Source organism: Convolutriloba macropyga, chromosome 8 (assembly GCF_964194025.1).
Source record: "Convolutriloba macropyga chromosome 8, txConMacr16.3, whole genome shotgun sequence".
Lineage (NCBI taxonomy): Eukaryota > Metazoa > Xenacoelomorpha > Acoela > Convolutidae > Convolutriloba > Convolutriloba macropyga.
In genome coordinates this window covers 49,239,139-49,253,705 of record NC_134475.1, presented here as the reverse complement: position 1 = coordinate 49,253,705, position 14,567 = coordinate 49,239,139, and the positions used below count along the sequence as shown (strand labels likewise).

Genomic DNA, 14,567 nt, shown 5'->3' with positions numbered 1-14,567 from the left:
ACGAACATTAATTCACAACCAAAAGGGGAATGCAACAGTGATTGGTTTGTCTCATTCCAACCTATATTTCGTTTTTAAAAATCCATCAATTTTGATTAAAAACATTTTCAGCTAAGAAATAAAAAGACACCACTTGGATGAAAACTTTTTGAAAAGTACAATCATGAAGAATAAAACCATACCTCTTTAGTGTAGGTAGTATAACTCTAAAATTAACTTCTTCAAACTACACACGATTGAAATAAATTCTTGATTTTGAAACATCGTTTCACAATAACATTTGAGTCAACCAAAATCTTAAAAAAATTCCTGCATTAAGAAATCAAACACAAAACACAAACACGTGCGAAGACAAATTAATAATACTATACCATCAAGTGATTCACCACAGCCAAAGAAATCGCGCATAAATTACTTGGGAGTAATTAAAAAAAGAGCCAACGTTGGCGTACAACCGTCATGAAAACATATCAGACAGATTGCCCAAATAGATTAACGAGCTGTATTATATATAATATAGCAGCAGACAGAGTTGATGGAGTTGCTGATGTAACATAATACTTATTTAAACTGAAATAATTTTTCGTAATTTTTCAATACAGCGTTATTGAACTTGAAAGGGCTTAGAGCATCCTTGATTGACCATAAAATTGGCGATACAAATCATCTGGAAGCCAGTTAATTTGGGAACAAAAACTTATCAAACCATTCAATCTTAAAACTCATCTCCAATTAGTTCAACATAAAAAAATCACGCACATAGAGGCAGCACAAAAGCAGCAGTAAAAAGCTTCTTACACTTATCCCGCATTTTTCAATAATGACGAGAACAAAAAATGTATGAAAATTGTAAACAACCAAAATTTCGGGGTCCTTCCCAGGATCTTTTCCGTTTGTGACCCCACTCCCAGCTCAGTGGGTGCATATTATTTGTACCCCCCCCCCCCAGACGCACGTGCCATAATTTTTACATAATGATTTACTGTGTAATGACACGTGCTCTGTAACGGGTGTGTGTGTGGGGGGGGGGGGGGGGGTGCATAACGTACTGGGGGGGGGGGGACAAACGGATAAGATCCTTTTCCCATTACAGACCCATTCCCATTACAGACCCAACCACGGTATGTTTACCATAATTGGGGCGGAATGGGGGAATATAGGTTGTCTGTCTGGTCACTAAGGTGCGGGGCTCTGATGGGAAGGAGCCCACTTTCGCCACAAGATTTTCAGGATTTTTTCCGTTTGTGCCCCCCCCCCCCCCGTTTAGTGGGTGCATATTATTTGCACACCCCATACGCCGGTGCCATATTTTCACAAATGATTTACCATGTAAAAACACGTGCTCTAACTAGTGGGAGCATAACGTACTAAGTGGCACAAACGGAATAGATCCGACTTTCATTAGCAAGTAAACAATCACGCAAAAAAGAACAAAAAACTCTCCGACGCTATACAAGCAATTCACTCAAAATTGCATGGACGAATGACCAGAACAAATTTGAGCTGAGCTTGGCGTTATGAAAAAATATCTTCCAAGAGAAGGCCAGAAATAGGTTGGCATAGCTCAACGCTATTGCAGTTAAAAAATGGAATAAACTGACGTGGACCGAAAAAAAAACTAAAAAACATAACCAAATAACGTCAGGCGAATTGCTCTCAAACGACCGGTCACCGGTTGGCTTAGGTAGTAGCCAGCTTGGGCTTAGGGGTGCTATCAATAGAGGGGTGACCGGTGTGTGTGTGTGTGTGTGTGTGTGTGTGTGTGTGTGTGTGCGTGCGTGCGTGCGTGTGTGAGAGAGAGAGGTGAGAAAGGCGGAAGTGGTTAAGCAATGAGGGTATTTTTACAAAAGCTAGATGAGAGGGGGGTTCAAATCGATAGGTGGAGGAGGGTGGACAGTAAGAGTGCTGAGAGGGGGTATTGGGGCGGGGGCGGGGTTCAAAGAACTTCACTTCACACCGTGAAATTGTCTCCTCAAAAAAGCGCTACCTGTTTATCCTGCTTGTGAGGACGAAACTTCAAATGGGTCACACGAAAAATTGGTCAAGCGGAAAATCGCATCAAAAAAGACCACAGGACTAATATAATTGCTCCAAACTTAGTTTGACAGATATTAACTATCAAAAGGAAATGACAATCAATGAAGGTGCACAGAAAGCCTTGCTCTAGCAAATCAAATCCAAATACAGACAAAAACAAGCAAAGTCGAGATAGTATGAGTACAACTTTATAGAACAAAAACACCTTAATTTAAAAGAGGCATTAAATGCACGAATTATCAAAGGGAGGTTGCCATATAAATTGGTTAAAAAAACTCCGCTAAAAGATCCAAAATTAAAGAAATGAAAGCAAAAAAAGCCAAAAAATTCACAAAAAAATGAGAAATATGATCTGATTTTGCACTTGAAACGCTGATAGGCTACCAAAAACACTGTATCAATTCCAGAAGATTGCATATTAATGCAACGAAACACGACTTTCTTCATATGCGCCATTCTCTGAAAGCCGAAAAGTCATTCATTCAAAGCAGCGAACGAAAAAACTTCTCTCGCTCAGAAAAAGTTGTTCACGCAGCAACTTTACTCACCTTTGCTTTTAAGTCAGAACGCTGCTTGAACAAAGTATTCAAAGTAGTTCCGGTAGACAAAAATCTCAAGAGAACCAATAGACTTCGAGTCGTAAAAACCTTAAGAAAACCAATCCTCCTCTTTGAGTCGTAAACAATCAAGAGAAGGCCAATAACATCCCACGCTATCGCTTTGCGCCTATTGAAAAATATTAATTCACAAGAAACGGACTGCCATAAAATGTCAGTGGCAGGAGAAACTGGAATTTGTTCCACATTATGTAGTTGATATGAATAGTTTGTCTAGATGCAAGAAAACACAATCAAATGACATATGATACAATACTGCTTGTTGCATGACTTTCTGCGTTTGTACACAGCCATCGCTCCTAATCATAATATCATGATCCTATCATGGACATCATTGAACTAAATTTACAATTCAGATATAATGCATCACCACTGCCTAAAATTGAAATACTATGGTTCATTTCCGCAGACAGCTGGCTGCCCACTCCAATCCTTTTGAAAAGTAAGGTAGGCCTGCAATTATAGCTTCCCTTATTGATAATTTTTGCTATAGGAAAAAGCTGAATTTCGAAAAAATTAGTCTTCTAACGGCAATAGAACTAGAACACTGAACTGTGTCTTAAAGATGGCTAGTTTTACATGTTTAGCAATGTTGAATTGCTGGTATGTCAGGGACCATTTTTGACATAACTTCATGTTAGATTTGATCACATTCAGAAATTAACGAGAGTCAAATAAATGCCCTCAATCAAATCACACATACTTCATCAAATATTGCAATATTTACCAGCTTCAAGTTTAAATTTGCTGAAGCTTATTTGTCTTCGACAAAGTTTGAATACCACAGCTTGACACAGAAAAGCAAAACGGTTTCAACCAATTGTAGAACCATTGAATAGAACTACCATTCAAAAGAGCTGCAACGATGAATGTTAAGGTACGAATGCAAACACTCTATCTTCCCTTGTACATGCAACACATACAATGCCCATACGTTCAATACACATACACAATACAAATCCTGTTTGATTTTGGAAACTATACTGGTGCCATATTAGCGTATCAACATAATCAATTTGTTCTATTTGCTATCCGTTACACAGCTGGTTTTCATCTCAAGTCCTGAGTTACATTTAGAGAATTTCACATCTCCCAATAATGAGTTCCTGTTGTAGCAATTTTTTGCGGAATATTAAGGCAAGTATTACATCTATTGGCGAAGCCCAGTGTTCAGTTAGCGAAAAAAGAGTAACTATTTTATGGTACAAATAAATCAGAGCTTTTGTATCCAAGCATCGTTACGATCACGTGTGTAAATGTCCCCTTTTTGTCTCATCATTGTTGAGCTGTGGCGGGAGTTCAATTGTCAAGGTCATGTTGGTAACAGCATCTTTAACTTCAAGAGTTTACATGGTGGAGGGGGCCCGGGGAGGTGGCAACAACAAGAGCCTTGTCGGCCTGTGTATTGGATCAGACTAATTAATACAGACGAACTCAGCCAATTTTTTCCACAAAACTAGTGAAAAAACCGTTTAGTCGTAAAATCTCTAAAGCTGAATAGTCAAAAATCTTTCGGATCTGTCCCCTTTTCCGTGAACTAAAATTTTGTCAATTCAATTTTGTAACTCAAAACTAATAAATTCTCATGTTCTAGCGCATGGAAAAGAAAACATTCTCCACATTCCTTCCATCCGCCTTTAAATAAAATTTTTCACAAAATTCTTGACAGAAAACTTGAATTCTTGAAATTTTTGGAAGAATTTTTGAAGGACCCAGGAGAAGAACGTGTACACGACCGTTTAATAACTTTTCATTATAACTATGAGAAATTCAGGGATTTACTTCATAGGGTGAGATGCAACCCAGTATCAAATTAGCACCCACTAACTTCTAGGAGACAAACTTAGTAACAGATCTAGCCTGGTACCATATTCCCTTATGCAAACCAACAAATGCACTAACAAATTTGGAATCTTTCCCAGTATATTTTCCAGCCACGTATTTCAGTCGGCAACAACGGAAAAGATCCCAAATTGCTCCAAAAAACCGTTAAGATGTTCTTTTCACTATCTAGTTTGTTCTATCTAATCTGTTCTAGGGTGAGACATTCTGCTGGATTCTGCTTCTGCTGGCAGTTCCAATCTACTCCCTGGCTATTATAGTGCTAGTGGGAGTGGTCTATCTGGCCAACTATGCAGAGGAGGACGGCACTTCGACTACTCTGATGGGAACTGCCCTCTGTGTGATATCATTAGTCATATTCGTTGCATACAATGCACTGGCATTCTACATCACTTCAGAAGACTATAGTAACCAGGTATGGTAATCTATCACTTATTATCTAGCAAGGTTAATTATGGACCAATAACTTGAGCAACGTGATAAGAAGAGCAGAACTTGATTTGAAATAATAGAGCAAACGTGATAAGCGTTAGCGTCGTAAAATTGCAAGCAATTTTAAAACCAGTAGCCTTCGTCATAGAGAACAACAACGCAATATCGGTTCATGAAGAACCAGGAGTGGTTTGTTTGACTGAAAGACAAAGTCAGCAATTCCCAGAAAGGAGAAAACTCCGTTTGTTAGTTAGTTTACAATGGCCAACTTTGGGTAATCTTAAACCAGACTTTGAGTCTTGCCTTTTTTAAAACAAGTAAGCTTAAATTATAAAAATTTAAAATTGCCTGCAGGCATTTAATATTATTTCACCCATAAAATCAAATCACCGAACTAATTATTTCAACGTTAACGTTTATTCATGTTCAATTTTTTAAGTACATAATAGCATTGTCGTACAGATAAAAAGAGTGACCAAAAAATTAGCAAGGACTATTGTGAGTTACCATTTCAGGTGCGTTACGAACGAATCAAGAGGCGAAACATGAAGGAAGCTCAGACACCTCATCACTTGGCGAAATTGTGAACAAAAGATTGCACCAAGAACGTAAAAACTCTCCAATACAAACTGCAACAACTTCCGATTCGCTAAATCTCAAACAAGAACAGACCCATAATTAAAACTTAATTCAAATTTATTGCACATGCATTCTCCAGTTTACTTCAGAAAATTACATTTACAATTAATGCTTTTCGTTTCCTACAATTTTCAACAAATAATTAGAGCTCATCCAATTGGACCTACTAACGTCGAACGCATTGCTCTCAAATCAAATGACACGCGCGGCTCAATTCTAATTGTAGAACTTCGGGTCAAATGACTCTCTAGAGTTATAGACAGCTATTAGGAGTTGAGCTGGAAAAACATAGCCGGCAGAAAAATATAGACGGAAACTAGCCGTAAAAAAGAGGTCCTCAGAAAAACAAACCAACTACCACCGGACGAATTGCTCTCTAACGACTGGCGGAGCAAACAATTTAGAAAGGTACATAAATTAGAGAAACTTTTAGGGTGCCAAAACTTCTGACTGGAGAGAGGTTCGCACCGCGGACCTCTCAGATAGGAGTCAAAGACATTATCCTCATCCCAACAAAGGCTATGTTTTGTCATGGTACCTAATCGGTTTTATTTCAGCGACAGATTTAAATTCAAAAGAATGAGAAATCAAAAGAATGTTCTAGAACAAAACATTCAAGCACAAATTTTGCATAAAAAGACACGTTAACAAAGATTGCTTGAAACTTCCGAAAAACTCTCAATTCAAATTCTACTCAATTTCAAACCAAATTTCAAAAAAAAGCATATGACCAAAGGCAAGCCCTGAACTACAGTTCCACGAAATCTCATTGACTAAATAACAAACCAGATTACCGCAAATGAACAAAAACCATCATCGATAAAACAAATCACTTTTCCTCCACTTTTAAATCACAGAGAATCAACACTGCAATTTGACCTCAAAAAGCATCAAATTGTAATAAACCTCAAAATCGACAATGCCCCAATAAACTTCGACTTCGTTGAATATTTCATTAAAAACCACAAAAAACCCAATAGCCTCGCTATCGCTTCGCGGCCACTAAAAATTAAACCGACTATTGCGGCTTCTTCATTTAAAGTTGAGTTTTAAGCTCCCGCTAATTGAGTTTAGCCGTTAAAATCGTGAATGAAAACAAAAATTAGATCACCCATAACTTAAAAGAATTTTTTATTAGGTTTCTGCAAAAAGTTTATTTTTCTGTGCGAAACAGAATAAAGAGGCAGTGAACCAGGAGGGGAATGAAAAGGGGGTCCAAAGTTTGTGTAAAAAACAAACTACTTACAAAAACAACCAAAATACTTTCACTTCTCAACATAAAATTAGAAAAGAAAACCCACATAGCCTTTGTTTCTAGATAAAATAAGAAAAATGGAAAATCAAATAATATTCTTTAAGTGTTTAAAAACAGTACATGAAAACTAAAATCACTATCTGGTGGCAAAAAATTAATATCAGGCAGCACATAACACCAACTCGGTAATCTAGTGAATATATCTAGTAATATATATATAGCCCAGAAATATATAGCCCTTGACAAGCCTGAAGCACATCGGGATTTAAAAAAAAAAGAAACATAGCCTGCAGATTGCCGGAAAATAGCCGGGATAGACGCTTGTGGCCTTCTGAATTGAAACAACTAAAGGAATAAAATAGACAGATCGACCACCAGTCTTTTAATAGACCACTAAACTTTTTGGGTTCTATTCGGACTGTCAATTTTATGACACACATACGCTCTATAAGGCAAAAACCTTAACGGAGCATTTTAAAAATTAAAATTCGATATCAAAACTCAAGACTCTATTAGTAAAGAATTAGGGCATATACGTTTGGCACTACTTAGATGCCCACTATTAACTAGTAAATGTTCAGAAAATTTAAAGTTCAATCAGTGAGTTCAGAAGTCACTCTTGTGTGAGGTAAGTCACGCAATTGACCTAAAAGCAAAACTGACGTCACGTACACAAATTTTAACTGCAAAGCAGTAGAAGTCACTGAAGTAATTGAAAAAGTCAATTCCAAGAAGGCAGGTCGTAAGAATCATCGATGGAGACGACGAATTAAAAAAACATAGCAGGACAAGTCATGACGTACAATTCAAAGAATTTTCATTGACTAAACGAAAAACTAGACCTAGACAAGGACTATGAATGGATTGGAAAACCATTTAGAAAAAAATCTGATCCAAAAAATCGAAAAAACAGTAAAAATCAAAGTGAAATTGCCGCATGTGAACAAAAAACCACTAGCGAGAAAGCGAATTTTTGTTCAAAGGCCGTTTTCTCACTCTGTTTGAAAATAAGCAAAAAATGAGCAAAAAATTCCACGCCACAAAACCACTCGTTTTTTCGCTCCACTTCCTGTTTCGGCGTGACCAAAATCCCTACTCCAATTTGACTTCAAAAATCATGAAAATGTGTGAAAAGACAGCGCCCCAATACAATTCAAATTCTTTGGATTATAAAAAACCACGATGTCCCCAATAATAGCCGCTATCGCTCCGCGGCTATTAAAAACAAGAGACAGAAATTGACTGAAATTTTCTATGTGTCAAAAAGTGTTCTAAAATGGTGTGCAACTTCTGCTAATTCGGTTAGATTCTAAAATTACACTTCAATCAGCATCCAAACTCAAGGCCATTAAGCTTATTACTAATGCCAGCAAGCAACTGCTTGAATGAAATTTGATAACCTAATGCACTTTTACTCAATGACCGGACTTTATCAGTTTATCCCGTTTCTTTTGATTTTGTTATTTTGACTATGAAGGTATTCACTCTATTGCGTAAAAAAATGCATGAAAGAATTTAAAACCCACTCAGTTGAAACAATGGATGACGAAAGTTAAAACGTGATCTGTTAAAACGTGATCAAAAGGTAAATCTAAATATAAACATAGAAATTTAAGTGCACCATTTCACACCGCAAAACCACTCCTTTCTTGTCTCCATTTCCTGTTTCGGCGTGACCAAAATCATCACATTACTTCAAAAATCATAAAAATGAGAAAACAGATCTTTCAAAAAGACAGAAAGACAGCGCCCCAACACAATTCAAATTCTTCGGATTTCAAAAATGGAGAGCGCCTGCCTAAATAATAGCCATTGAGAGGCTGACGGCGACCACTAAAAACAGAATAACCTGAGGTCAAATTTTGAAATGAGTGCTCGAATACCTCAAACATAACCCACTAATGTCGGGCGAATTGCTCTCAAACGAAGGACAAGCAGTTGGCTTTGTTATCAGCTAGCTGGTGCAAGCATTAGGGTGTGTGGGGGTTGAGCAAAACGGGAGTCCCAGGGGGTTTCAAGCGTTGGAGGGTCCAGCATTGGTGGGGGGTCAAGCGTTGAGGTTGTCAAGCGTTAAGGGGGTGACTGGGTTGAGATCGCACGTGGTTGGACAGAGGGAATGGCGGAGTTGGATGTGTGCGCGTGTGTGGGGAGTGACTGAGGAGGATCACACTCATAAGATTAAGAACCGACCTTCATAACATAGCCAGCATATTGGCGGAAAAAAGCAACCGTTGAGGCGCTTGATGCACATCGGGATTGAAACAGAAAAACATAGCTCGCAGATTGCTAGAAAATAGCCACAATGGCTGCGTAGATCTGCAGTCTAACAAAAAACAGGACAAAAGACCAAAAAACTACTCTTTTCATTAAAGGATGAGATGTTATATTTTGATAAAGAATCTGTACAAGTTATTGCTGCCTCTATTAGCTGCTCTCAAATAACCCTCATTCAGGGTGACGCATATTCACCAGACCTTATCTCCTTGAATGCAAATAAAGTCGATTTCAAAGTGAGTTAGTCATTTTTGAAAGTGAGCTGAGTCACGTGCGACCAAAAAAATTAATCACGGGAATGAACAAAAAACTCGCTCAACTAAGAGTGAAAATGACGTCGCTCACGCACTTTAGTTGATATTACATGAATGAACAAAAATTGTGACGCCATATTGCCAGTGGTTGTGACGCCATATGGTTAAAACAAAAATCTTAACAAAATAAAAAAAACCAGGAGAAGGCCAATAATGGACCTAGCTATCGTTGTGCAGCTATGAAAAAAAAAGATAAATAGACCAACTTTTTTGTTTTTCTTTTAGTCTCAAAAAGTGTTCTAATTTGATGTGCAGATTCAGTTGCAGTCAAAAACTAGTTTCTGCTTAATTCAGTTTCTAAACTGAAAACTAACAAGCTTAAACATAACTGACTAACGTCGGGCGAATTGCTCTCAAACGACCGGCGAGCGGTTGGCTTCGTCAGTACCTAGCCACTGTTTAGTGAGGTTAGCTTTAGCCTGATTGACGAGGCCTGATATTAGGGTAATAGACGATGACATCACGCCACATAACAGCCGCTGAAGTGCGGCATCAACAAAAGAATTAAGAGAGAGAGAGAGAGAGAGAGAGAGAGAGAGAGAGAGAGAGAGATTAAACGTGAGCGAGAAGGAGAAGGAAAGAAACGCCAGCCAACACAGAGAGAGCGAGAGAGAGCTACGAATTTTTTCCATGATGAGATTCGACTCTACAACTTCAAGTTTTCTAAACTTGTTAGTATTTAAATCTTACAGAAAAAAAACTGAAAGTACAAAATTCCAAAGAAAAGTTTCAACATTTCGCAGTTACAAACTGTTCAAACATTTTTTGGCTCTGGATTTTTGTCAAGTGCCCCATCTGCAAGACTTAAAAAGCTTCGTTGGCCAGTAATGATCGTTAAACTCAGAAAAGGACAAAAATATTCAAAAATTTTTAAAACATTTGCAAATTTTAACAAAATCTTGCTAAAATTCGTGATATTAATATCTTCAGAACACCATTCCATAGTCTCAAAAGATCATCTAGTATGCCTATTTCAAGCCTTAAACAGTTTCACTGGCTCATAAAGATCCATACACTTGGAACATGATAATTTTTCAAAAATTTTTCAAATAAAAAATTATCAAAAAATTTCTAAAACTCGAGTCATTAAAACAATGATAACCATTCCATTAACTCCAGAAACTAAGCAGCAGCTTAGCATCAAACCTCAAAGGAGGCTTCTTGGTTCTTGAGGCTGGAAAAACGTTAAAAAAATTATGAACAATTTAAAAAACATGAAGATTGCCAAAAATTTTTCAAAAAAATGCTAAACTCCGTAAATGTTAAAAAATTTAAAAACACTCCATTGCATCTAGAAACTATACAATAACTTGTTATCATACTCTAAAGGAGGCTCCTTGGCTCTTGAGGCTGGACAAACCTAAAAACCGACAAAAATTTTCAAAAACATTGAAAACATTTCCAAGTTTTTTCAAAAATTGCAAAAATTCGCGAAGTTGAAACGTTGAAACCATTCTCATTCTATTACCACTAGAAACTGTACAGTAACCTATTATCAAATCATACAGTGGGTTCCTTGACATCTAGGGTTGATAAAACTCAAAAATTTGACAAAAGTTTTACAAAAAATGACAAAAATTTTCAAAAAGCTTGAAAAAAATTGTGAAAATTTGTATAAATTTGCGTGTTTTCAGCGAGCGGTTGTTCGTCAGTAGCCATGGGGGGATGCTAATGGGGGTGGCAACAGTCAGAAGGGGGGCAACAGCGCAGTGGGGGGGGTGGGGGGCAATAGTGGGCGGGTCATCAGTTGGGTGGGGGATCTTCAACCTCTAGAACCGCTCTTCACACCATAATTATAAGTCTCCAAAACAGTTTGAGCTGAAAGAGAGCTGAAAGGCTCTAAGAGCACTTAATTCCCTTTGGCGCTACCTGTTTATCCCGTTTTTGAGGACGAAAAGTCAAAAGCGTCAGACGAAAAATTGGTCAAGCGAAAAATCGCATAGAAAAAAGACCGACAGGACTAATATAATTGCAACAAACTTCGTTTGAGAGCAATTAATATCAAATTCAGCTAGGAAACACTATTGAACTTCGAAAACCATATTCTCCATGACTTAACATCCGGGCTTTATCGGTTTATTCCGTCTCTTTTAATTTTGATCTTTTGATTTTGACAGTTTTAACCATGTTGCGTAATTGAATGCGTGAAAAAATTTAAAATCCATTCAGCTGAAACAGTGAGTAAAGAAAATCAAAATTCAAACGTGAAAATTGTGAATTATGTAAAATAAAAAACGTGATCAAAAGGTAAAGCAAAATAAAAAAACATGCAGGACAATTCCTAAAAAACAATCCAAAGAATTGACTGGAAAACTTAGAAATACTCTGCCTGACCAGCAGATCAACAATGCCAGCCAAAACACAGACAAAATCATACCAAAAAAGAAACTGAAACAATCAAACAAACTTAACAAAAATAAACTCATTGCTAGAACTCTTGAAGCTTTTAACCCAAAGGCAAAATTTGATCCCTTTAAATATAATTGTTTCGAAAATAGGTCCAAAACCAATTTTTGTCTCTGAAATCGGTCCAGGATTATATGAAAAAAAAGATAAATAGACCAACTTTTTTGTTTTTCTCTTAGTCTCAAAAAGTGTTCTAATTTGATGTGCAGATTCAGTTGCAGTCAAAAACTAGTTTCTGCTTAATTCAGTTTCTAAACTGAAAACTAACAAGCTTAAACATAACTGACTAACGTCGGGCGAATTGCTCTCAAACGACCGGCGAGCGGTTGGCTTCGTCAGTACCTAGCCACTGTTTAGTGAGGTTAGCTTTAGCCTGATTGACGAGGCCTGATATTAGGGTAATAGACGATGACATCACGCCACATAACAGCCGCTGAAGTGCGGCATCAACAAAAGAATTAAGAGAGAGAGAGAGAGAGATTAAACGTGAGCGAGAAGGAGAAGGAAAGAAACGCCAGCCAACACAGAGAGAGCGAGAGAGAGCTACGAATTTTTTCCATGATGAGATTCGACTCTACAACTTCAAGTTTTCTAAACTTGTTAGTATTTAAATCTTACAGAAAAAAAACTGAAAGTACAAAATTCCAAAGAAAAGTTTCAACATTTCGCAGTTACAAACTGTTCAAACATTTTTTGGCTCTGGATTTTTGTCAAGTGCCCCATCTGCAAGACTTAAAAAGCTTCGTTGGCCAGTAATGATCGTTAAACTCAGAAAAGGACAAAAATATTCAAAAATTTTTAAAACATTTGCAAATTTTAACAAAATCTTGCTAAAATTCGTGATATTAATATCTTCAGAACACCATTCCATAGTCTCAAAAGATCATCTAGTATGCCTATTTCAAGCCTTAAACAGTTTCACTGGCTCATAAAGATCCATACACTTGGAACATGATAATTTTTCAAAAATTTTTCAAATAAAAAATTATCAAAAAATTTCTAAAACTCGAGTCATTAAAACAATGATAACCATTCCATTAACTCCAGAAACTAAGCAGCAGCTTAGCATCAAACCTCAAAGGAGGCTTCTTGGTTCTTGAGGCTGGAAAAACGTTAAAAAAATTATGAACAATTTAAAAAACATGAAGATTGCCAAAATTTTTTCAAAAAAATGCTAAACTCCGTAAATGTTAAAAAATTTAAAAACACTCCATTGCATCTAGAAACTATACAATAACTTGTTATCATACTCTAAAGGAGGCTCCTTGGCTCTTGAGGCTGGATAAACCTAAAAACCGACAAAAATTTTCAAAAACATTGAAAACATTTGCAAGTTTTTTTCAAAAATTGCAAAAATTCGCGAAGTTGAAACGTTGAAACCATTCTCATTCTATTACCACTAGAAACTGTACAGTAACCTATTATCAAATCATAGAGTGGGTTCCTTGACATCTAGGGTTGATAAAACTCAAAAATTTGACAAAAGTTTTACAAAAAATGACAAATTTTCAAAAAGCTTGAAAAAAATTGTGAAAATTTGTATAAATTTGCGTGTTTTCAGCGAGCGGTTGTTCGTCAGTAGCCATGGGGGGATGCTAATGGGGGTGGCAACAGTCGGAAGGGGGGCAACAGCGCAGTGGGGGGGGGGGTGGGGGGCAATAGTGGGGGGGGGGGTCATCAGTTGGGTGGGGGATCTTCAACCTCTAGAACCGCTCTTCACACCATAATTATAAGTCTCCAAAACAGTTTGAGCTGAAAGAGAGCTGAAAGGCTCTAAGAGCACTTAATTCCCTTTGGCGCTACCTGTTTATCCCGTTTTTGAGGACGAAAAGTCAAAAGCGTCAGACGAAAAATTGGTCAAGCGAAAAATCGCATAGAAAAAAGACCGACAGGACTAATATAATTGCAACAAACTTCGTTTGAGAGCAATTAATATCAAATTCAGCTAGGAAACACTATTGAACTTCGAAAACCATATTCTCCATGACTTAACATCCGGGCTTTATCGGTTTATTCCGTCTCTTTTAATTTTGATCTTTTGATTTTGACAGTTTTAACCATGTTGCGTAATTGAATGCGTGAAAAAATTTAAAATCCATTCAGCTGAAACAGTGAGTAAAGAAAATCAAAATTCAAACGTGAAAATTGTGAATTATGTAAAATAAAAAACGTGATCAAAAGGTAAAGCAAAATAAAAAAACATGCAGGACAATTCCTAAAAAACAATCCAAAGAATTGACTGGAAAACTTAGAAATACTCTGCCTGACCAGCAGATCAACAATGCCAGCCAAAACACAGACAAAATCATACCAAAAAAGAAACTGAAACAATCAAACAAACTTAACAAAAATAAACTCATTGCTAGAACTCTTGAAGCTTTTAACCCAAAGGCAAAATTTGATCCCTTTAAATATAATTGTTTCGAAAATAGGTCCAAAACCAATTTTTGTCTCTGAAATCGGTCCAGGATTATATCTGCAAGACCTGAAATAAAATTCATTGGCCCTTGAAGTTTTTTGTTTCGAATTTTTGTTCGAACACCGTTTTCTCATTCTACTGAGAGGCTGAGGGTGGCTATTATTAATAAATTTTGTCTCACAGTTTTGATTAACCATATTCTGAGATACTAGCAAAGCTTCAAAGAGAGCTCAGCTACTTAATGCCTTTTTTGAGGACAAAAACTTAAAAGCGTCAAACAAATTGGTCAAGCGAAAAATTGCAGTAAAAGACGGCATGAGTATTATAATTGC

At 37.0% G+C, this 14,567-nt stretch overlaps 2 protein-coding genes across 5 annotated transcripts in view; one reads left to right on the top strand and one right to left on the bottom strand.

Moving 5' to 3' along the window:
* LOC142344786 (uncharacterized) overlaps positions 1 to 14,567 on the bottom strand; it is a 188,127-nt gene that overhangs the window by 56,749 nt on the left and 116,811 nt on the right. For 2 of the 3 annotated variants that reach the window (XM_075396725.1, XM_075396726.1), the window contains exon 16: positions 183 to 206. The exons of the other annotated variant lie outside the window; for it this stretch is intronic. In XM_075396725.1, coding sequence (XP_075252840.1) covers positions 183 to 206 — 24 coding nt within the window. The remainder of the gene's footprint in view (positions 1 to 182; positions 207 to 14,567) is intronic. 3 annotated transcript variants of the gene reach the window in all.
* Positions 3,372 to 5,695, top strand: LOC142344166 (uncharacterized). Of its 2 annotated transcripts, none has more exons than XM_075395697.1 (3): positions 3,372 to 3,531; positions 4,693 to 4,911; positions 5,444 to 5,695. In XM_075395697.1, the coding sequence occupies exons 1-3, from the start codon at positions 3,520 to 3,522 to the stop codon at positions 5,513 to 5,515; spliced, it is 303 nt and encodes a 100-aa protein (XP_075251812.1). In that variant the 5' UTR covers positions 3,372 to 3,519; the 3' UTR covers positions 5,516 to 5,695. The 2 variants fall into 2 exon arrangements, with proteins under 2 accessions (XP_075251812.1, XP_075251811.1); XM_075395696.1 differs by lacking the exon at positions 3,372 to 3,531 and adding an exon at positions 3,610 to 3,791.

Coding starts and splice junctions, on each gene's coding strand:
- LOC142344166 (XM_075395696.1), top strand. CDS start 3,753: ATGAGTTCCTGTTGTAGCAATTTTTTGCGGAATATTAAG. Junction 3,792..4,692: donor ATTTTTTGCGGAATATTAAG/GCAAGTATTACA, acceptor AATCTGTTCTAG/GGTGAGACATTCTGCTGGAT. Junction 4,912..5,443: donor CAGAAGACTATAGTAACCAG/GTATGGTAATCT, acceptor TTACCATTTCAG/GTGCGTTACGAACGAATCAA.